The 23,847-nt window shown below is 36.3% G+C and overlaps 1 protein-coding gene across 4 annotated transcripts in view; it reads right to left on the reverse strand.

The window, feature by feature from the left end:
- The window catches only part of LRRIQ3 (leucine rich repeats and IQ motif containing 3), a 360,753-nt gene that overhangs the window by 121,232 nt on the left and 215,674 nt on the right, over positions 1-23,847 (reverse strand). The window contains exons 8-9 of one of the 4 annotated variants that reach the window (XR_008294971.1): positions 14,800-14,926; positions 9,058-9,250 (exon numbers count right to left, since the gene is read on the reverse strand). Coding sequence is in view for 2 of the 4 variants with exons in the window: in XM_053214236.1 (XP_053070211.1) it covers positions 22,071-22,227 (157 nt within the window). In the remaining 2 variants the exon portion in view is untranslated. Of the gene's footprint in view, positions 1-9,057; positions 9,251-14,799; positions 14,927-19,483; positions 19,586-21,399; positions 22,228-23,847 lie in introns of those variants that run through there. The other 3 variants (XR_008294970.1, XM_053214236.1, XM_015083195.3) reach the window with 3 other exon arrangements.

A 23,847-nucleotide genomic window follows, 5' to 3' on the forward strand; every position in this document is an offset into this window, starting at 1 on the left:
AAGAGGGTATAATGTTGTCATTCAGAGAAAGATAGACACCATATGATTTCACTCACATGTAGAATTTAGGAAAAAAAACAGGGGCTCCTGTGTGGCTCAGTCGGTTGAGCACCCGACTCATCTTCAGCTCAGGTCATGATCTCACAGTTCATAAGTTTGAGCCTTGGGTTCGGCTCTGTGCTAACAGCACACAGCCTGCTTGGGATTCTCTCACTCCCTCTCTCTCTCTGTTTTCTCAAAATAAATAAATACACATTAAAAAATAAATGAAAGAAATGAATAAAGGAAAAGAGAGAAAGAGAGGAAGAGAGAGAGAGAGAGAGACAAACCAAGAAACAGGCTCTTAATTACAGAGAACAAACTGAAGGTTATCAGATGGAAGGTGGATGGAGACATGGGTCAAATAGGTGATAGGGATTAAAGAGCACACTTATCACAATGAGCACTGAAAAATGCACAAAATCATTGAATCACTATACTCTACACCTGAACTAACATAAAACTATGTTAACTATACTGAACATAAAATTAAAAACCTAATAAGAAATAATAACAGACAAAAGATTAATTAAAAGAAATTGAAAATAGACAGCAATCAGATTAACTGAATTATAGTAGTGAAAGGTATACCTCTCACTGACTTCCCATGACCAGGAAAGGACAACTAAGCCTGAGTGAACAGCTTGCATTCTGTATACAATAATGCCTCGCCCTAGGAAAAGTTCTCTCAACACATCTTCTAGGACCAAATCCTATAATAACATGAGAACAATGGTCCCAAGGGGCCTCCAGAGCTGAGATTTCCAGTGGGCCATGGTGGTTATAGAGCTGTTAATTTGGGGCTACACAGTTCAAATTCTACTGGTTTCAAAGCTTCCATTTTATGTCTCCTTATTCAATAGGACTAAATTAATATTACCCTTATGATCTGAGCTTTTATTTAGGAAAACTATTAGAAACCTGCCACTCCTTTTATTTTCCTTTATATCAGTAGAAATCCCGAGCCCCATATAAATCCAATAGTATTATGTGTGTAAATGGTACTTCAATGAATGAGTCAACTGGTAATGAGTATACATGCAGAGCAGTATTGGCATTTAGGCAAGTTAATCTCAGTGAAGTGTTTGCTCCTTTCTTTAAGAAGAAATCCGAGTGGAGGGGAGTAGCTAAGATGGCAGAGAAGTAGGTTCTTCCTTGTCCCTCAAACACAGGTGTATTGAGGTCAGATTACTTACAAAACCCAGGAAATATATCTGTGGAACAGCAGAAAGATGTCCACAGTTGGAGAGAGACAGCTTGGCAGGACTGAGGTGCATGTATGTGAGTTGGGGGAGATAAAAAGGTGGAGCTATGACAGCAAGGGGACCCTTTCTGTGGAGACACAAAGGGAGAGAAAGAGAAATGTGTTGTAAAAGTGCAGCATCAAGTTAGCACAAGAGGAATACCTCTCTGGGCCATGGACTAGGGAGTGAGAAGTACTGAGTGTCCCAGTTCTTTTTTTGCAAACAGCCTTTGGAACTGAAACTCTGAGGTTTTGGAAGTCCGTGACTTTCTATGGAGCAGAGCCTTGGCACACACTCCTGGGGAGGAGGGAGCTGGCCCCAGAGTGCATAGAATGTTGTAACGATCTCTGGGGCACACTGGGAAAGAAAAGTCCCCTTCCTGGAGCACTCTGGGAGGAGGGTTGATTGCCTCCCCAAAGACAAAAGACCCTGCAGGTGCCAGCCAAAGGCCTTTCATCAGCAGGGTGGAGAGGCTCTACTCCAGAGGAGAGGAGTAGATCTGTACCATGCAGGGTCCTTAAGACTGCAGGTTTTGAATCCCAGCCATGCACCAAGGAGAAGGCATGGGAAAACTGTGGTGCAGGGCAAGCTGACTGCCCTCACTAGTCTGTGAGGGCTGCCTGAACAGTGTGGGTTGAGATCCCCACTGGGGAGGAGAGATTGAGGTGATGCCATTATTCCCCCAACACCAACACAGTGGGACTTCAGAGAGCACAGTGGTCACCAGTGGAGGCAGAATATGCTTACACAAAACCCTGCCCCTCTGTGCCTGGAAACTGCTTATTTATTGGAGCAAGACTGACTGACCCAATGCAGTTGCCCTCTCCTCCAGACCAGCACAGCCACTACCCCCACCCCAGGCACCAACAGACAACTCTTCTTTTTTCTTTTTTTCCTCCTTCTTATTTTTTTCTTTTAGAATCAGGCTCATAGTTTTTGATTCGTTTTTTGTCATTTCTTATTATATATACACAACTCTTATTACATATATTTGATCAGGCTTTTGTAATCTATTATTTTTCCTTCTTTTCTCTTCTGCTTTTTTTTTTAAATTCTCTTTTTCCCTTTCTTTTTTCCTGGGATCAGCCTTATAGTTTTTGATTCTCTATTTGGTTTTCTTTTCTCCCCTCTTTTTAAAATTTTTTTTTATTTTTAGGGGATCGGGGTTTCCTGACCTTTTTTTCCCCAGGGTTATTTCAACAAACAAATCAAAATGCATTTAGTAAAAGTTCCAAATTCTCTACAGCTGCAAGCAAGGAGGAGCTCTACAGAAGACTGAGCAAGTGGGATAGAGCAGCAAAATATAACAGCAGAGTGCAACAGCATACACCAGAAACACTTGCTGAAGTACCAGGCACTGGACCATGTATGACCCCTTGTAGTATAGCATGACTCTCAGGTACAGGGAACATAACAAGCTTTCAAAACACTCAAAAGACAGAAACTCACCCAGAATGACAAGATGGAGGGATTCTTTGAACAAGAAAGGTCAAGAAAATATTATAGCAAGAGACTTGTTCAAAACAGATATAAACAATATACCTGAACAAGAATTTAGAACAACAGTCATAAGACAAATAGCTGGGCTTGATAAAAGCATAGAAGACACCAGAGTAACCCTTGCTGCAAAGATCAAAGACCTAAGAACTAATCAGGATGAATTAAAAAAAAAAAAAGCTATAGCTGAGATGCAAAAATAAACTAGATACAGTGACAGTGAGGATTGAAGAAGCAGAGTAGAAAATAGGTGAAATGAAGATAAATTTGTGGGAAATAAAGAAGCTGAAAAAAAGAGGGAAAGGAAACTATTAGATCATGAGGGGAGAATTAGAGAACTAAGTGGTTCCATGAAATGAAACAATATCTGTATCATAGGAGTCCCAGAATAAGAGTGAGAAATGGGGGCAGAAGGTATATTTGAATTATCCAGCAAGGCTGTCATTCAGAATAGAAGGAGAGATAAGGACTTTCCCAGATAGACAAACCAACTAAACCAACCTGGCAAGAAACTCTAAGGGGGACTCTCTGAGTGGAAAGCAGCAAATACTACAAAGGACCAGAGAACGTCATCAGAAACATGAAATCTACAGATAGCACAATGGCACTAAATTCATATCTTTAAATAATCACTCTGAACATAATAGACTAAATGCCCCAATCAAAAGACATAAGGAATCAGAATGGATAAAAAAAATAAGGCCCACCTATATGCCTCTTACAAGAGACTCATTTTAGATCTCAGGACACCTGCAGACTGAAAGTGAGGGAATGGAGAAGCATCTATCATGTTAATGGAGGTCAAAAGAAAACTGGAGTAGCTATACTTCTGTCAGACAAACTATACTTTAAAATAAAGACTATAACAAGAGATAAGGGCATTATATCATAATTAAGAGGTCTATCAAGAAGAGCTAACAATTGTAAATACTTATGCCCCAAACTTTGAGGAACCCAAATACATGAACTAATCACAAACATAAATAACTCATTGATAATACTACCATTATTGTAGGAGACTTTAGTACTCCACGTACAACAATGGACAGATCATCTAAGCAGAAAATCAACAAGGAAACAACAAGTCTGAATGACACACTGGACCAGATAGACTTAACACATATATTCAGAACATTTTATCCTAAAGCAGCAGAATACATATTCTTCTTGGATGCACATGGAACATTTTTCAGAATAGATCACATATTAGGTCACAAATTAGCCCTCAATATGTACAAAAAGATTGAGACCATACCATCCATATTTTCAGATCACAACATTATGAATTGAAATCAATCATAAGAAAAAATTTGGAAAGCTCTCAAATACATGAAGGTTAAAGAACCCTCAACTAAAGAATGAATGGGTTAACCAGGAAATTAAAGAAGAAATTTAAAAATACATGGAAGCAAATAAAAATGAAAACATGACAGCCAAACCCTTTGGGATGCAGCAAAGGCAGTCCTAAGAGGAAAATACATTGCAATTCAGGCCTATCTCAATATTTGTGTATTGTATCCCAAATACACAACTTAACCCTATACCTAAAGGAGCTAGAAAAGGAGCAGCAAATAAAACCCAAAGCCAGCAGAAGAAGGGAAATAATAAAGTTTCAAGCAGAAATAAATGATACAGAAACAAAAAAAAAAACACCCAGTAGAACATATCAATGAAGCTAATAACTGTTTTTTTTAAAGAATAAACAAAATTGATAAGACCCTAGCCAGACTTCTCAAAAAGAAAACAGAGAACCCAAATAGATAAAATCACTAAAGAAAGAGGAGAGATCACAACCAACACCACAGAAATACAAACAATTATAAAAAAAAATACTATGAAAAATTATATGCCCACAAACTGAACAATCTGGAAGATATGGAAAAATTCCTAGACACTCTCACACTACCAAAACTGAAACAGGAAGAAATAGAAAATTTGAACAGGCCCATAGCCAGCAAAGAAATTGAATTGATTATCAAAAATCTCACAACAAGTAAGAGTCTTGGGCCAGATGGCTTCCCAGGGGATTCTACCAGACATTTAAAGAACAGTTAATACCTATTCTCCTCAAACTGTTCCAAAAAATAGAAATGGAAGGAAAGCTTCAAACTCATTCTATGAAGCCAGAATTACCTTGATTCCAAAACCAGAGAGAGGCTAAAAAGAATTATAGGCCAATATTCCTGATGAACCTGAGTGCAAAAATTTTCAGTAAGATACTAGCGAATCAAATTCAATAGTACATTTAAAGAATTATTCACCATGATCAAATGGGATTTATTCCTGGGCCACAGGACTGGTTCAATGCTTGTAAATTAATCAATGTGATACACCACATTAATAAAAGAAAAGATATGAACCATATGACCTTTTCAATAGATGCAGAAAAATCCTTTGACAAAATATAGCATGCTTTCTTGATAAAAAGTCTCAAGAAAGTAGCTATAGAAGGAACATTCCTTAACATCATAAAAGCCATATATGAAAGGCCCACAGCTAATATCATCCTCAATGGGGAAAAATGGAGAACTTCCCCCTAAGATCAGAAACATGACAGGGATGTCCACTTTTGCCACTATTGTTGAACACAGTACTGGAAGTTCTAGTCTCAGCAATCAGACAACAACAACAACAAAAATAAGAAAGAAGGCATCCAAATTGGCAATAAACGAGTCAAACATTCACTCTTTGCAGATGACATGATACTGTATGTGGAAAACCCAAAAGACCATCAAAAAACTGCTAAAGCTGATACATGAATTCAGAAAAGTTGCACAGCATAAAATCAACCTACAGAAATCTGTTGCATTTCTATACACTAATAATAAAGCAGCAAAAAGAGAGATCAAGGAGTTGTTCCCATTTACAACGGCACCAAAAACTATAAGATACGTGGGAATAAACCTAACCAAAGAGGCAAAAGATCTGTATGCTGAAAACTACAGAAAGCTTATGAAAGAAATTGAAGACGACACAAAGAAATGGAAAAACATTCCATGCTCATGAATTAGAAGAACAAACATCATTAAAATGTAGATATTAACCAAAGCAATATACATACTCAATGCAATACCCATCAAAATACCAGCAGCATTCTTCACGGAGCTAGAACAAACAATCCTAAAATTTGTATGGAACCTAAAAAGGCCCCAATTTAGGCAAAGCAATCTTGAAAAAGAAAATCAAACCTGGAGGCATCACAATTCTTGACTTTAAGCTGTATTACAAAGCTATAATCATCAAGACAGTACGGTATTGGCACAAAATCAGACACATATACAAATGGAATAGAATAGAGAACCCAGAAATGGACCCACAAATATATGGCCACCTAATCTTTGACAAAACAGGAAAGAATATCTAAAGGAAAAAAGACAGTCTCTTCAGCAAATGGACAGAGACGTGTAGGAGAATCAACCTGGACCACTTTCTTATACCATACACAAAAATAAACTCAAAATGCATGAAAGACCTAAATGTGAGACAGGAAACAATCAAAATCTTACAGGATAAAACAGGCAGCAACCTCTTTGACCTTGGCCACAGCAAATTCTTACTAGACATGTCTCCAGCATGGAAATACAAGCAAAAATAAACTATTGGCACCTCATGAAGATAAAAAGTTTCTGCATAGGGAAGGAAACAATCAACAAAAGTAAAAGGCAACCAATGGAATGGGAGATGATATTTGCAAATGATATAACAGATAAAGGGTGAGTATCCAAAATCTGTAAAGAATTTACTCAACTCAATCCCCAAAAAGCAAATAATCCAGTGAAGAAATGGGCAAAAGACATGAACAGACATTTTTCCAAAGAAGACATCCAGATGGCTGACATAGGAAAAGATGCTAAACATCGCTTATCATCAGAAAAATACAAATAAAAACCACAATGAAATACCACCTCACACCTGTCACAATGGCTAAAATGAACAACTCAGGCAACAACAAATGTTGGTGAGGATGCAGAGAAAGGAGAACACTTTTGCACTGCTGGTGGGAATGCGAACTGGTGCAGTCTCTCTGGAAAACAGTATGGATGTTACTCAAAAATTAGAAATTAAGCTACTCTATGATGCAGTAATTGCACTACTAGGTATTTACCCAAAGGACACAAAAATGCTGATTTGAGGGGGTGCATGCACCCCAATGTTTATAGCAGCACTATCAACAAGTCAATTTATGGAAAGAGTCCAAATATTCATTGCCTGATGAATGGATAGAAAAGAGGTGTGTGTGTGTGTGTGTGTGTGTGTGTGTGTGTCTGTGTGTCTGTGTGTGTTTAATGGAATATTACTCGGTGATGAAAAAGAATGAAATTTTGCCATTTGCAACAACATGGATGGAACTAGAGTGTATTATACTAAGCAAAATAAGTTCTAGAAAGACAAATATAATTATTTAACTCATATGGGGAACTTAAGAAATAAAAGAGATGAACACAGGGGAAGGGAAGGAGACTCTCAAATACAGAGAATAAACTGCGGGTTGCTGGTGGGGTATTGGGTGGTGGGATGGACTAAATGGGTGATGGTCGTTAAGGAGGGCACTTTTCAACATGAGCACTGGGTTTTACTCCTGAAGCTATGACAACACTGTATGTTAACTAACTTGAAATGGAAGGAAGGAAGGAAGGAAGGAAGGAAGGAAGGAAGGAAGGAAGGAAGGAAGAAATCTGAGTGCCTTCCTAGGTAGATGATAATGAAGATCCACTGCCCTCCTCTTACAATAACAAGCTCCCATTAATTAAATGCTTACTGTGTAGCAGACCCAGAGTAAATCATTTAATAGTAAACGATTGAGTTTCCCAGTAAATCTATGAAGAATGCTACAATCATCTTACTGATGAGGATGAGAATGTTAGTTCACTTATTATCATTCAAAATATATTTTATACTGGCACATTTTCCAACTCTGGGAAGACACATCAGAGAGATTTTTGTAAGGTACTGGAGGTTGGACCCAGGATTTGAACTCAAAATCTCATCTATGATTCCATTATTCGCTCATTGTTAATAGTGGTTAATCTTCAAAACTTTCATGAAATTTCACTTTTAATTAAACTCTGACTTGCAAGTTCAGAGATAAGAGGAGAAAAGAGTTCTCTTCAGGTGAAATATGTTTGTTGGTATCCAAATCACATTTCTTACACCTACAGAGAATCCTACCTGCAGCCATGGGCCTCTATCCCCTGCTGTGCAGAGAATGTGCCATGCAAGTTATGGTCTATATGTGCACTTTTATTTTAATTTTAAAAGGATTTTTAAAGTGGCTAAATACTAAAAATCAAGTTAAAAACATGTTTTAGGTTTTTTTTTCTTTAACCAATTCATCTGACTCAGTAGACATTTATTAATATTCTTATATCTCCTCTTTGCTGATTTCCTGGAAAGTAATTTCATTTTCTTTTTTTTTTTTTATTTATTTATTTACTTGCATCCAATATGGATAGTCCCACTCCCTAAATAGTTACATTAAATCTGTAAGAGTTACTCCTCTACTGATTCAATGATAACATGCCAGGGTTAAATAAGTTCACTATGACTTAAGGTACCAGAAATGTACAAAGTAGAAATGAACAAAGTAGAATCATTGGTATAAATCTTTCACTTCATTAAGGAACAAAAAGATATAATATGTATGATGCAGTAGAGTCCACGAATGACTAATCTGATTTTTAGTTGCTCTTGTGATTGATAGCTGCAGAATCCCACCTTTCTTTTCTCTATTTTTGCACAATGTTCAAACAAATCAATTCTTTATTTATAGAATTTTTTTTCACAACTTTAAAACTGAGAGAAAAAATTAAATGTATATGCCACTGTACTGTTGGTTTACCATTTTAAATACATGTTTTTCATTTGGAAATACTCAGCATTATGGGCTAAAACCTCTGTGGATATTTGGCCAATGATGCCAAAAGTCCAAGACAAATGAAACCTCTCTGTGTGATCCAGTTTTGCTTACAATGGAGAGAAAAAAATTTATAGGAAAACAGATCATTAAGTCTTGTATATTACTTGTAACAATAAGATTTGTGATTTTTTTAACTATACAAAAGATGCACTACTGTGTTTTTCTGAAAATGAAAAGTTCCATAGATACTTTTATAACTTCAAGTAGGACAATGTCATCTGAAAAAAAAATGTTCTTATGATAATTTCTAGCCTAGCCATTTAGCTAAGGTTGAAAGTGAACAATACAAGATATTTTTATGTTTATTGAAGTGCTGCCTTTTCACACATGAATTGATACAATTTACTTCATATTGCTTACCTGTTTTAGCTATTTATCATAGTTGGTCAATTCATTTCAAACACAGAAAGTGCTTTTCTCTCTCTGCTCATTTACAGTCTGGGAAACTTATAGATGGTATGAGACACAAGTTGATACAGTTGCTGCTGTTAACAACATCGGTCAATTGTCAACTGTGTGCACAGTATCAGATTGCATTAGGTACCCTGGAAACCTGTAAGAAGATGGATATTGTTTCTGCCCTCAATGAAAGTGCAGTCTAATGAAAATCATATAACACACTTTTGGAAGCTTAAGATACACTAGAGAAACACATTACAAATATTTCAAGAGCTATAGGCTCAATTGTTAGGCTGATACATAGAAAAATGTCTCTATTTCTTTTGTTCAAAGAAACATTCATTGGGATTCCATTCCTAATAACCAATAACATTAAGGACAACAGATCATGAAAGACAAAGATGGTTGGCAATGAAAGACTCAATCATCTATAATGATAACATGGTAATGCAACTTTACAGAAAGCTTAATAAGCCCTGGAACTTTACACACATTGTCTCACTTAATCCTCATGATAACCCTACCCACAGAATTGTCCCCACATTCCACATGAAGTAACCACGGCTTAAAGAAAATAAGTAATTTATTCAGCTCATATAGCTAATAATGGCAGAACTGAACTTGAAAACAAAATGTTCTAACTCCAAATCCAAACTTTATTTCCACACCCAGTCTCTCAGGCCTCTTCACCAAGTCAGTCTAATTCTCTGGATTATTTCTCCTTGCTACATTGCCTAAATCTACTCTCTGACTTCGGCCGATTATTATTATCTCCTTCTTCTTCCTGCTAGTCTTTCCCCCCCTGTGCTAAACTGTGTGTTATCAATAACCACCACTTCCACCAGATACTGCAGCCTCTACCTTCTGCATGGGCACCAGCCCTGGGCACCTGTGCTTCTGGCTGGAGCACTCAGGGACTCGTCCAATCCTCCAGCTCTGCGTTTCTGGCCTTCTCTTCCTTGGCTCCTCCTAAACTCCCTTTACTCACCAAATACATTTTGAAGCTGAGACTGATACAATCCCCAATCTATAAAACTCCTCTTTCTCACCTTTATTTGTATAGTTGCCATCAATTTTCAAGGGACAATTCAAGAGAAAGGGAAGGAGCATTAATTGAGCAGCTTCTGTGCCTGTGAACTAGCATTAATGGAGACAACCTCTGCCGGGTCTTTTGCATATTACCTGGTTTTATTTCCAGGAAATCTGTTAAGTTTATTTATTTTGAGAGAGAGAAAGAGAGAGTGTGTGTGCACACAAGTGGGGGGAGAGGCAGAGAGAGAGGGAGAGAGAGAATTCCAAGCATGTTCCCCACTGTCAGCGCAGAGCCCATCATGGGGTTCCAACTGAAGAACCGCGAGATTATGACCTGAGCCAAAATCAAAAGTCGGACACTTGACTGAGCCACCCAGGTGCCCCTGTTTCCAGTAAATATTTAAAACTTAGGTAATTGCTCACTCTCCTGGGTGTTTATGGTATTTATTGATTCGATTTAACCAATGTTTGTCTAGTGCTCATTTTATATCAGGCACTGTGTGGGCTGCTGATTAGAAAATGATGAGAGGAAGGGTGACTGGGTGGCTTAGGCTGTTGAGCGTCCGGACTTTGGCATCATGATCTCAGGGCTCATGGGTCGAGCCCCACAATGGGTTCACTTCTGTCAGCGCAGAGCCCACTTCAGATTCTCTGTCCTCCTCTCTCTCTACCCCTCCCCTGCTCATGCTCTTTTCTCAATAATAAATAAAAACACTTTTTAAATTTTTGAAAAAAAGAAATGATGAGAGGAAAGGTCTCTAACCTCATGAGCTTCACAGCTATGAGAAGAAAGTCAACAGGCAAATATATCACTGTGTAATAAGAAATAATGACAGTTATGTATAGGGCCATTAGCACATATGGGAGGGACACCACACTCAGAAGGGAATAGGAAGGGTAGAGTGAGAGACAAAATTTTCCAAGAAAGTTATATGTAGGTGGTCTCTAAATTAGGAATATGGTAAGCCAAAGCATGTAGGTGGTGGGGCAGAACACTCTAGGCTAAGTGACACCATCTTCAGAATGGCTGTGTGTATGGGGTGGGGCACCTGGGTGCCTCAGTCAGTTAAGCTCAGGTCATGATCTCATGGTTTGTCGGTTCGAGCCCCATGTCACGCTTTAGGCTGACAGCTCAGAGCCTGGAACCTGCTTCGGATTCTGTGTCCACCTCTCTCTGTTCCTCCCCCACTTGCAGTCTCTCTCTGTCTCTCAAAGAAAAAAAAAAAAAGAAAACTCTTACGAATGGCTGCGTGTGATTGGAACACAGAGTGGTAAAGCCCAGATGGAAACAAGCTGGGAGGCAGAAGGAGAAAGGAAGTTTTAAGGGGCTCTCTGTGCCATGCAAAGTGCTTAGATTTTAATCTCAAGGCAGCAGGGAGGCATTAAGAATTTATTTTTTAGCTAAGCAGGTCTGGATTTATTTTTAGAAAGAGGTATGGAGACAGAAAAGTTGGAAGAGGGTTTTAAGCAGATACATTGCAGTATATCCAGGGAAAAGATGACAAGGGTTTGAACTAGTGATAGCAAAAAGTACTTTGACTTAAGAGATAGATTTTAAATATTTTAAATGGAAAGAGTTCATTCATTTTTAGATGAAGGGAAAGGGACACTGTGGAGTAGTAGGATCCAGACTGATGCCTTGGTGTCTGCCTTGAACAGAAAGAATCAGGAAGAGTAGCCTTGGTGGGATGGAGAAGGGTGCAGCAGGTTATAGCTTGAGGTGCCTACCAAGCTTCCAAATAGGGATACCCAGTATACATATGGGTATGAATCAGCTGGGAGGGATCACATGTTCTCTAGTATTGTATTTACCATTTCATGGGCACCTTTTACCTGACCAAGATTTTTTTTAATAATTATTTCTTTTTAAAATTTTAATTCCAATATAGCTAATATACAGTGTTATATTAGTTTCAGGTGTATAATATAGGGATTCAACAGCTCCATTCATCACCGGTGCTCATCACAAGTGCCCTCCTTAATCCTTATCAACTATTTCACACATCGCCCCGTGCACTCCCCCCCCCATACCAACTTTTTGTTTTGTTTTGTTTTGTTTTAATCCCTTGAGCAAAGAAGGTATTGTCTTACAATTCTTTGTGTTCATCACAGGCCAAGCACAATATATTTTGTATAAGTGGGAGCTCTGCAAAGATTTGTTTCTTGACAAATGGATTGACTGATTGCTATGGGTTAAGTCTCATACATATTAAGTGAGGTTGGATAAAGTTTGCCCCGGAAGGCTTTTATAGAGGTTTTATGTGGGAAGGTTAGAAGAGCAGCAGCATAGCACATTTATGTAAACCTTCTACTCTAAGTATTTATGTGTACCCTAAATACTTGGTATCCTGGAAACTATTACTTATATATTTTTGAGACTAAAGATTCTGCTGCACTCCATTTTAGCCCCAGTTAATTTCATGGTATATGGTAGGTATTCAACAAATACTTGTTGAATAAATGTACAAATTACAATCACCAAGTCACAGTTTATGTATCACAATCACTAGGTTATAGTTTATGTAAACAGTTATGTGCACAGTTTATATACTACAATTGTAAATTTTGAAAGCCCATATTTAATAACAGTTACGTTAAATAATAGATGGAGTTTATGTAATTTTTACCATCCAGTATTAACAAAGTATCTTTGTTTGCTATCTTTGTGATATATTTGTAGTTGGAGTCTGTCCCTTTATATCTGAGCAATTCTGCCTCCATCTGCTAGTGATACCAGATGGAGGAGAGGCAGGGAGACCAAGAGATTAATGAAGCAACTCATCAAGTTGTGCGAAAGGCAAAAATATATAAGAAAATCAAATCTGTTGAAATGCCCTTTCCAAAGAGTGATAGTTGCATATTGTATAAGTTTAAAGTTTCTGGAGAAAAAAAAAATAGAGGAAACTTCTGGAAGATAAAATTGCTAATGACTTATAAAGATGTCCATTTTGAAAAAACACAGGGTATCATCTTCTCCCCAGTGTATATGTTACAACCTGGTAGCAAAGGACATTAACTCTTTCTGACCATAAGGGTGAAATTAACTACACTGGGGAGTACAGAGTCCATTAGTGAAAATGGTTCCCCAAGGCTCTTAGTTGGTGATGGACGCAGACACCATGAAATAAGGGTGCAAGCTAGTTTAAAAAAAAAAGTCGGTACTTTCGAGCAGGGATATTACTTGTAATTTATACGAGGAAGGAAAAGGCAAAATCAGGTGAATTCTGCTGGATCTTTCAATTCTTTGGAAAGCAGTAGTAAAAATGGGAGGTGGGGGGATCCCATACACAATATTTTAGGGTAGTACCATACCTCAGCCAGTGGGAAGCAAAAAGGAAAATGTCCTTCAAAGAATGCTTTAATGCAATAAGCTATATAATACAACTCACCATACAAAATATGTTCCAGAAGAAATTAATTCATTTAAGATGGCAGTAACTTAAAAAATTCCATGACAAAGAAATGATATTGGTATTATTACAAATAAAAAATATGGAATGAGAAAATATGTTTAAGTAACAATCGTAAGAAATGAATAAATCTGCATATCAGCCCAAACAAATGTCATTAAGAAAGTAATCATGGAAACATATTTATTAGAATCAGTGGACTCTCTAAAGAAATTTCCTATGTGCTTGGCTCCTTCTAAGGCAAATGCCATGTAGACGTGTAACTGGCAGTCAAATTCTCCCTGGGCCTAACTTTACTTTTCTTTACATTAAATTTCTCAAGATCAATTTCTTGTTTTTGTTAAAAATATACCAATCCTAGTAAGAATTCTGAGTTCAAATTCTTTATTGAGCCTGGCTGAGTGGACAGAATATAAGATTTTTGATATGCAAATAATTTTATTCAGTAACAGTCACAATCAGGTCAGACCTGAAAAGAGATATAGCGGGGGAAAAAGCACAGAGTTAAGGTATGGTATTAGGGCTTTCTTGCTGGATATTTTAGGAACACATTCTTGCTTTTTTGCTTCTTATAGGAATTGGAGTCATTATGAATGACCTGTATTCAGATCACTATGTATCAGTCATCATGCTTATTAATAAATATATGTAGCTTAGATCTTAAGTTTCCATATCTGTGTAAAGATTAGAAAGGAAGTCTTCTTATGGATGATTGGGCAAAGAGAGTGTCCAAATATTACCCATATTATAGGTAAGTATGGCTGTGCATGTACTCAAAACTTTTTATCTACTCCCCAGAATTTCCCAAAGGCCTTGTGTTAGGCATGTCCCTGTGAAAGTTCTGGAAAAAAAGGCTGCAAACAGATGTGGCATATATCATTTCAGAGCCAACGCATTTAAGTGCTGTTGGACTACCTTCTTTCCACCATGCTCTCTTTCTTGCTATAACAGACTTGGAGGCCATGTGTAACAGATGCTGAAGCTATAAAATGGTGGCACCTTCCTCAGTCCCACTGGACATGTAGTTTCAGTGAGAAATGAACTAAATTGGGATAAGCTGCTGAGATTCAAGCATCCGTTACTGTAGCTTGACAATTTCTGGATGTTAACCAGAGATTATCCTGAAATGATAGAGGAGGTGTTGATATGAAATATAGAGGTTATTAAATATCAGTTCAAACATTTCTTGACTTCTAGAAACCATGCATATCAATTCTGAAGTATTACTGCATATTATACAAATTTAACATTCAGTTCCTACCTGGTTGGTGACCACCTCTATTCATGAGAAGATAAATGAAGGTTCTTTAGCTCCAATAGTGACATTTTCTCATGAATTCTTTCCATTCTCTTCAAGAGATTTCTAGTTTTCCAGGCTGCAGAAAAACCTAGAGTGAAGATAATGAGGATTAAGGTCAGTAACCCTTGTTTTTATAAGCCCTGAGGTGGCTAACTTCGTATCTGTAATTTCAGATAGTTTTTCTAAAAAATGACTCTCCCAAGTTGAAAAAACTTAAGTCTCACAAAAATCTGAATCCAGTCCTACGAAGTCTTTCATATTACAACCTCTTAACCTCGCACTATCCATTAGTTTTTTTTTGTTTGTTTGTTTTGTTTTTAACCACTTATTTATCACACTCTCCAAAAGTAAACTAGATAAAAAGTCCTTCTGTTGTCAAGGCCTGGGAAATAATGTGTATTTTTCTCCTTTAGGCAAATTAAACTCAAGAGACGTCTCTTGTGGTTGAGTGTCTGAGCCACTGTTTTTCCTATCTGTAGCCATTTTTAGTAGCTCTTAGTTACACATACAGACTGGCACCTTTGTATTTACGTACACACGGAAACACATGCACACACCCATAGACTTATGAGTCCTGTATACAGGAAGTACATTTTATGATGTGTTGTGTTTTTTCCCATGTACTAAGATGATTTTGTAACAGAGAACTTTATTACATCTCAATATCAGGTGAATGAGGCCAATAGCTACAGATTTTCTGACACACAAGTCAGCCATTTTCATGAGGTCCAGCTTATCTCACAGGCATGTTGTAATCTGAGGGAAATTAGCTAACCACTTTAAAAAAACCTGTTCTGATGGGGTTTTTTGGAGTTCCAAGTCCCTGACCCCTCAAATAGAAGGAAACCAATGTCTGTATGATAACAGTGGCTTTCCTCTTTTCCAATGTACTTTACTTTGTGAATCATGAGAGTTGTATCATGACAGTGGCTGACACTTTCATAGGGAGACTGAGCTGCAATGTGTATTCTGGCTAGCAGAAGAGCAGCAGGAGGGGAGAGAAGAGGCCAGGAAAAGTATAGTTGATAATTATGCATGCAGGTAGTATGTTAGGAAATCTTTCCAAAGCTATGATAAAGTACTTCATTCTTTATTTAAACTCTCATAATCACTCTTCTTCTTTATCTAAAGAACCACATTTTTAGAACAAGCAAAATTCTAAAAAAAAAAAAAAGTCAGCTTTCAAGTTTGTTTTTTATCCCCTCTAAATGTGGGAAAGAAGGGAGAGTAGGAGGTTTGAAATTACTATAAATGCGGCTTTTAACCTAAAAGTTGATTCCTCAGCAGAACAGTTGAGATAGTTAATTCAAAGTATAAAGCAGAAGATTGTTTTCTTCTTGAAATTTTAGTGGTACTGAATGCCTGTATCTCAACTTTATCAGTTTGTTAAATATATTCATTAATATGTTGCCCTACACAGGTCAGAAAATTTTATAAAAACAAGTATCTTGAGAGGTAATCCTTTGTTCCTGAAACTATTTGAAGGAATAAATAGTATACTTGGAAAATTAAAAATATCCTTCTCTCTTGACTTTTTTTAGCACCAGGGATACAGAAATTAATAAAATACAGGGAATCTGCAGTCAAACAGATGGAACAGAATGTAATCAATCTGTTGTAATGCTATGTAGTAAGTATTATAATGGAGCCATGCACAGAAGCAATGTGAAAACTCTTACAGAGCATGCTCCTTTGACTCTAGAAGGCCATTCAGAAATTCTGCTGGCAGAAAAGGCGATTAGGGCACACCAGGCGGAGGAATTTGAGAATTGTGAGTCGTCTGATATCTGGAAAATTGGAATTGGGAGTTTTGAAGGCAGGAGAGAGCTGGAAAAGTAGGAACTGGCAAAATGATTAAGGATTTTTTTTTCCTATTAAGTGAAAGGATTTTGACTGTCCTATAGGAATGGGAACCCAACTAAAGAGTAGATTTGCATTTTAGATTTACAGCTAGGAACAGAAAGACGATGACACACATTTCTGACCCCAAGAATTTTATAAACTAACTGAGGAAAATAAACAAGTAGACAGATGATCAGGATATAAGGTAAGATGAATGTAATAGGGCTGTACACAAAAACTACCATGACTGATGTTTAATTTATGCCTTTTGATTACCAGCCTCTGAGGCATCCCCTTCCAATTTCCCCCAAAAGTTAAAACATGACAACACTGAAAATGAATAATATTAATCATTTAACATAAATATAAATTAATATAATAATCTAGCATGTCTTATGGCTCTGGCACCGTTCTGGGTGATTAAGACAAAAAGTCTATTGTGTCAATTTCAGAAATAATCATTTACATTTGAAAGTTAAGGTCTATTGAAATGAACTAAGTGTATAAGAATTCTTATTCTTCTTACATGCAACTGAGAACATTGCTAGTGAGAGCACTAAAAGATACTCGCTGTAAGGATATTAGGTAACTTATGAATCAACAGGAAAAACTGGGAATCAGCTCAGTAAATGAGTAAAAACCAAAGGAGGCTAGGTAGCAAGAGTCCAGGCTGAGCAATACCTCAGAAATTATCTTTTGGATTGCTAACACTGAAAATTTGCTGCTGCCACTATTGGACTCTTAATGCCACTGTGAATGACTTACTTGTCTCTGGTGCATCACTCTTACAGAATTAAAAGTACTGGCATGAGCATCAAATGGCTGACTATATGCCAGAAACTGGGGTGAAACTTATTTGATTCCTCTAAATTTTGTGTTGGGACATGAGTCCATATCTCAAAGCATGACTTGGCCAAAGGTTATTTCCCCAAGAAAGGGCATTCAGATGATTTAGAGACAAAAGCAAACATAAGAACCTGACAAATGTTCACCTACATCCTTTTTCTGATACCAACATTTCTTATTCCCACCAAAAGTGGCTCAATTCTAACATAAGTATTCTTTATAACAACTAGAAAAAGTATACATACAAATTTCTAAAGGAAATAATTCCAAGTCTCATTAGTTACTACATCCTACTTGGAGCCCAGGATTACTGTACAGTGTGCATTACTCTGTAGTTCTATTATGATATTACATTAATATTTTATACATAAGGACTAGGGGAAATGGAGAGGAAGGAAAGACATATTAATGAAACTATGCAAATATATTTGTGACACAACAATGAAAACAATATGGGTAGAGGTTATGATCTTTATTTTTGCATGCATAGTTGACTCTCGAACAATGTGGGAGTTAGAAGGACAGACCCCCTACAAAGTAAAAAATCCCTGTATAACTTTTGACTCCCCACAACTCAACTTCTAATAGCCTAGCACTGACCAGAAGCCTTACTGATAATATAAATAGTTGCTAACATAAACAGTTCGTTAATACATATTTTGTATGTAATATATACTGTATTCTTATGATTAAGTAAGCTAGAGAAAAGAAAATGTTAAGAAAATCATAAGTGAGAATTCATTTGCAGTACTGTACTATAAAAAAATCTGTGTATAAATGGACCCACACAGTTGTAAACCATGTTGTTCAAAGGTCAACTATATTTATAAGGCCATAGTTAGAACGTATACCACCTATAAGTGTACCCTATGTCTTCAGCTAACACATCGCTAAAACAGATAAGATAAACTTTAGGATAAAACTGGTCACAAGAGGGTCGTCTGGGTGGCTCAGTTGGTTAAGCGTCTGACTTCAGCTCAGGTCACAATCTCATGGTTTGTGAGTTTGAGCCCTGTGTTGGGCTCTGCACTGACAAGGCACTATCCTCAAAAAATGACCACATAATCCAAAAATTCCACTTCTAGGTATTTATAATCAACCAATCAATCAATCCATCATTATATCCAAGAAATATCCACACCACCATTTCCCTTGAGGCATTACTCACAATAGCCAATAACATGGAAATAACCTGAATGTGTAAGACATAGTTGATATATAGTTGATACCTCTTTCTCAGCATCAACATTTCAGAAGAAGCAGTTATTAGTTTCTTACGGCAACAGTACCAGAAGTTTTTACTGAATTTTTCCTCTGTGTGCCCCCTTTTTGTTTCATGCTGCCGAGATTTCTTCCATGCGTTAAGCTGGGAATCTCCAAACTTCCTTTGGTTAATAAGTCTCCATCAAGAGGAAACAGAGCATCGGAGAATATGAATAGAGTTCCAGTCATCTCTGGAACATCTCCATATAGTTCTATGTGTAGGGCTAAAGTTAATGAAAGACTACTGCAACACTTTACAAGCAGGAAGTTGTGTTTCTTGGGAATGAATGTTTGGGCAAACCTACCAGGTGAAATGTCCATATTTTCATTCTCAATGTTCGTTTCCTCACTATCCAGGAAAGCCAACAACACATATGCTGGTATTTTGTGATGACAACACTCTTACTTTGGGTACCAAGCTCTTTATTGACTAAATCACTATTAACTGATAGCCTGGCATAATTGGTTGGGTTACAAAGCCTTTATTTTAACATCATTGAATTTTCCTTTGGATAATATAAGGAACAAAACAGGTCTTTTTTTTTTTTCCAAAACAGGTGTTTTTGATCACAGTACAAGCAGTGATTCAGGAACCCATGATGCTCTTTTCATGTTGTGGCTCAGCCATTTTTAGCATATGTTTTCCAAGGTGGCCAAAGAAGAGAAAGATCATAGGACAGTGCATGGTACACACCTGAAGAGTTGGCAGTCACTTTTACTCAGATTTCATTGGTCAAAATTCAGTCCTGTGCTCCAATTAACTGTGCAAGGGAGGCTGGGAAATATAGACTGTGTCCTACACAAACAGGAAATAGGTTTGGTGAAAAGCCAGACAGTCTCTGACACAGAGACCTTTTGCAAATAGAATTTATAGGGTTTCATATTTCATAAGATGTACTGGGGTAAGAGAAAGCAATAAAAAATATCTTCTAAACTTTTAATATGGAAAACCATTTAGATGGTAATGAATCTATGGACGTTTGGGAATATAGAAAAAGAAACAAGATTGAGGAGGGAGGAAATAGTAAATAAAAACACAGTGAATTCCACTTTAGTGTAAGATTTAAAAAAAATATTTTAGGTCTTCCAAGCCTAGCATGCTTTTGGAAATATAGGAGGCATACTGTATACTTAAAGATATAACTTAGAGATAGAGATTTTTTATTCTTCAAAACAGTTAGTGGCAATAAAGGTCATTAGATTGACCTGGGACAGAGCTTAAATAGAAAAAGAGATAAAAAACAAAACAAAACAAAACATTGTGTGTAATATAATATCTGCCTTAGTACAAAGTAATAGAAACACAGAGATGAGTATAAAAAGTTTTTTTTCTTCAAGAAGCTCACAGGTGGATAGATAGAAATGATCAAGGATATTATTGAGTGATAAAGGTTATAAAAGATAAATATGAAATGGGAAAATAAAGGAAGGTCAACATTCAACAAATTTTACTGATTGAATGTATAAATTATATTCAAATATATCATGCAAAAAAATTCTACTATTTCTTAATGGCATTTGTCTCTCAACTCTTACATAAAAAGGTGACAAATCCTCCTGTAATTACACAGAAAAGACTTGTGTCTCCATTACTACACATTTACCTTTATTAAGTGCATACTATGTGTAAGGCATCGTGTTGCATTATGTGTTTTCTTCTCATTGAAGTCTCATAATAATATTATATGACATGGATTGTTCTTTTCATTAAATCCCCCAAAGATATGTATTGTTTCCAAATACAGAATGGAAAACTGGGGTAGCAGAGAGATTATCTAACTTGTCATGGGAACCTATATCTGTCATGCTTTTTACCACCTCACAGTATCTACCTTTGTTCTTTTTGAAGAATAATTAGAAATATCAATATGACTTACTCATTAGTTATCTGCAAATTAACAGGAAAAGTGAGAGCTGGTGCCATGGAATTAAATAGACAGGTATTATTTTACCAAAATTAGGAAAATAGTATAAGCATTTTTTGGCAGTCCAGCATAGAAGCACAAGTGAATAACTGCTGTTGTAAAATACTTAATATTTGCAAATTTACCATAGACTAATAAGAGAATTTTAAAAATAAACACTTAAAAATTTGCATATATAACTGATGAGTATTAAAGAGATATTTAAAAAATTTTTTTAACGTTTATTCATTTTTGAGACAGAGAGAGACAGAGCATGAATGGGGGAAGGTCAGAGAGAGAGGGAGACACAATCTGAAACAGGCTCCAGGCTCTGAGCTGTCAGCACAGAGCCCGACGCGGGTCTCAAACTCACGGACCACGAGATCATGACCTGAGCTGAAGTCGGATGCCCAACCTACTGAGCCACCCAGGCGCCCCAAGTATTAAAGAGATATTTAAATGGCATTAGCTACATTGTATTAAGTGAGAATGTCAAAATAAATCTGAGGCATTTATTTTTCTAGAAAAATGAAAAACTATTGAAAATTAACTTCAATTTTACAAAAGATTTTATATCTTCTTATATCTCTATTTTTTCTAATTTTATACCTGAATATACATTAGGCTTAAAATTAATATATATATATATATATATATATATATATATATATATATACTAGTTCTGTATACTTTATAAACACAATTATATAACTATGTGTCTTTTGTCTCTGTCTCTCCTTTCTTCTCTCAAATATATGCAAAAGGCAAATACATAAAGTAAATGTACAAAAATCTTACAATCTCTAAGAAAACCAAAAAAAATGTTTAATTTCCCTTTCATATTTTATATTTTTAAAATTATTATAAGAATGTGAATCACTTATATAATGGTGAAACTTTTATTTTGAAGTAAAAAATTCAGATACTGTTTTAACAAAATAAAGAAGATATAATTAAATATGTGAAAGTAGGTAATGAAACTAATGAAAGTACACAGTGTCTTAATAAAAGTCAGCAGCTGGGGCAGAAATTACTATGCCAGAGAAACTGAAAATAGCTTTAGGATTTCTATCCTTGGGATATGAAACAATATAAGTAATGCCTTTGCACTATTTCCTGCAATTAATGAAATAAGTTTTAATTGTTCCTTGGACATCTGGATATATAAGGCACCTTTGGGGGTGTCAAGTTAACTTGATTTAAATTAAATTATGATCAAGAAGAGAAATGCTTCATTCTGTATATTTTTAGAAGATTTATATACAAATGCATCTTGTTACATACAGTATTTCTTCTTTAATAGTATTATTTCAAAGTCCTTTAACTAAATATAATAGCCATAATTCAAAGTGACCACAGATGTGGCATGGCATTGGTTCATTTTGTTGTTCCATTGGGAACTTTAAAGACTAAATTCTTTCTCACAAGCGCAACTTTTGTTTTAGCATCTTGAAATCTTTCACATGCTTTTTGAAAGATAATCATATCAATAACAAATTTTTCTTCACAGTGTTTTTTATATGTTTCTTGAGCCCTAAGAGGAAAAAAAGTAATAGAATGAGATATTTTTAAATGACTAAAAGTATAACATTTATTCAGGGTGTTAATATAAAAGTAGATGCCTTTAAAATAGACATATACAAATGGGAAAAAATTAGAACTCCACTTATTTCATAAAATTTTATTATATCAATAATATCCATAATTTATTCAATAATATGCATATCAGGCTAATGTTTCTAAGATTTCTCTTGGCTGTAACATAATTCCCATAAACCCATAGTCGAAATCAGACTATGCTCTGATTTGCAAAACTTTTACTGAAGGCTCACTAAATCCAAGCTTCTTCCAGGACTCCATTATGGACTGAATTGTGTCCCCATTTCCAACCCCCAAATTCATGTTGAAGTCCTAAACTCTCGTACGTTAGAATGTTTCTGTATTTGGAGATAGGGTCTTTAGAGGTAATTCAGTTTAAATGATATCATTCAGATGGTATTCCACTTTTCAGGCAGAAAGTAAAAGGGAAGAACATTTTGTTCACATATATTTGTTTAGATAGCACGAACAGCAAAAATAAAGGCAAAGATGAGAGCATAGCTTGGCATGCTCTGAGAAGTGACAACACTCTAATTTCTGGGTCATGAAGTTCTGGGAAAGAGAACGGTGGAACAGATAAGCCTGGAGAAACAGACTTAGAGCAAGCAGATCATGGAACCCTTCATTTGTATTCAGATATACTCAGAAATCTGGACTTGACGAGAAGAAAGGCAAAAGTCTACAAAGTCTGCCTTATTGACTATGTGATTTTTGCACAAGTTATTTAAGTTCTTTTTGCCTCAATTTCTTCATTTTTAAAAAAGGGATATCCAATTCATGGGGGTTAGTAAAAGACTAAATGAGTTAATACATATAAAATCCTTAGAACAGTGTGTGACATTTAAGAATTCCTTTTTGTAAAAATTTTTAATGTTTGTTTGTTTATTTATTTATTTATTTATTTTTAATTTTTTAAAATGTTTATTTATTTTTGAGAGAGAGAGACAAAGTGTGAGCAGGGGAAGGGCAGATAGAGAGGAAGACACAGAATCTGAAGCAGGCTCCAGGCTCTGAGCTGTCAGCACAAGACTAACGCGGGGCTCAAACTCACAAACTGCGAGATCATGATCTGAGCTGAATTGAAGTTGGACACTTAACTGACTGAGCCATCTAGGCACCCCAATGTTTACTTATTTTTGGAAAGAGAGCACGAGCAGGGAAGGGGCAGACATAGGGAGACATAGAATCTGAAGCAAGATTCAGGCTCTGAGCTGTCAGCACAAGGCCCTATGCGGGGCTAGAACTCATAGACTGTGAGATCATGACCTGCCAAAGTCAGATTCTTAACCGACTGAGCCATCCAGGTGCACTGATACTTAATAACTCCTTTTATTGGATAGATATTAGTGGTATTCGTCAGCATAGGAAACACAGGAAGAACAGCCAGATGAAGAGAAAGATTGGAATTCTCTTTTGGTAACATTATGTTTAAGGAGCATGGCTATCGATGTGGTAATGACCAAGAGCGAGAAGGAATGGCTTATGGTTTAAGAGAAAGGTAGTAAAGCTATTCTGCTTGGGATTGGGATCCAGATCTGCAGCTTATTGATTGTGT

This window comes from Acinonyx jubatus, chromosome C1 (assembly GCF_027475565.1).
Source record: "Acinonyx jubatus isolate Ajub_Pintada_27869175 chromosome C1, VMU_Ajub_asm_v1.0, whole genome shotgun sequence".
Taxonomy (NCBI): Eukaryota; Metazoa; Chordata; class Mammalia; order Carnivora; family Felidae; genus Acinonyx; species Acinonyx jubatus.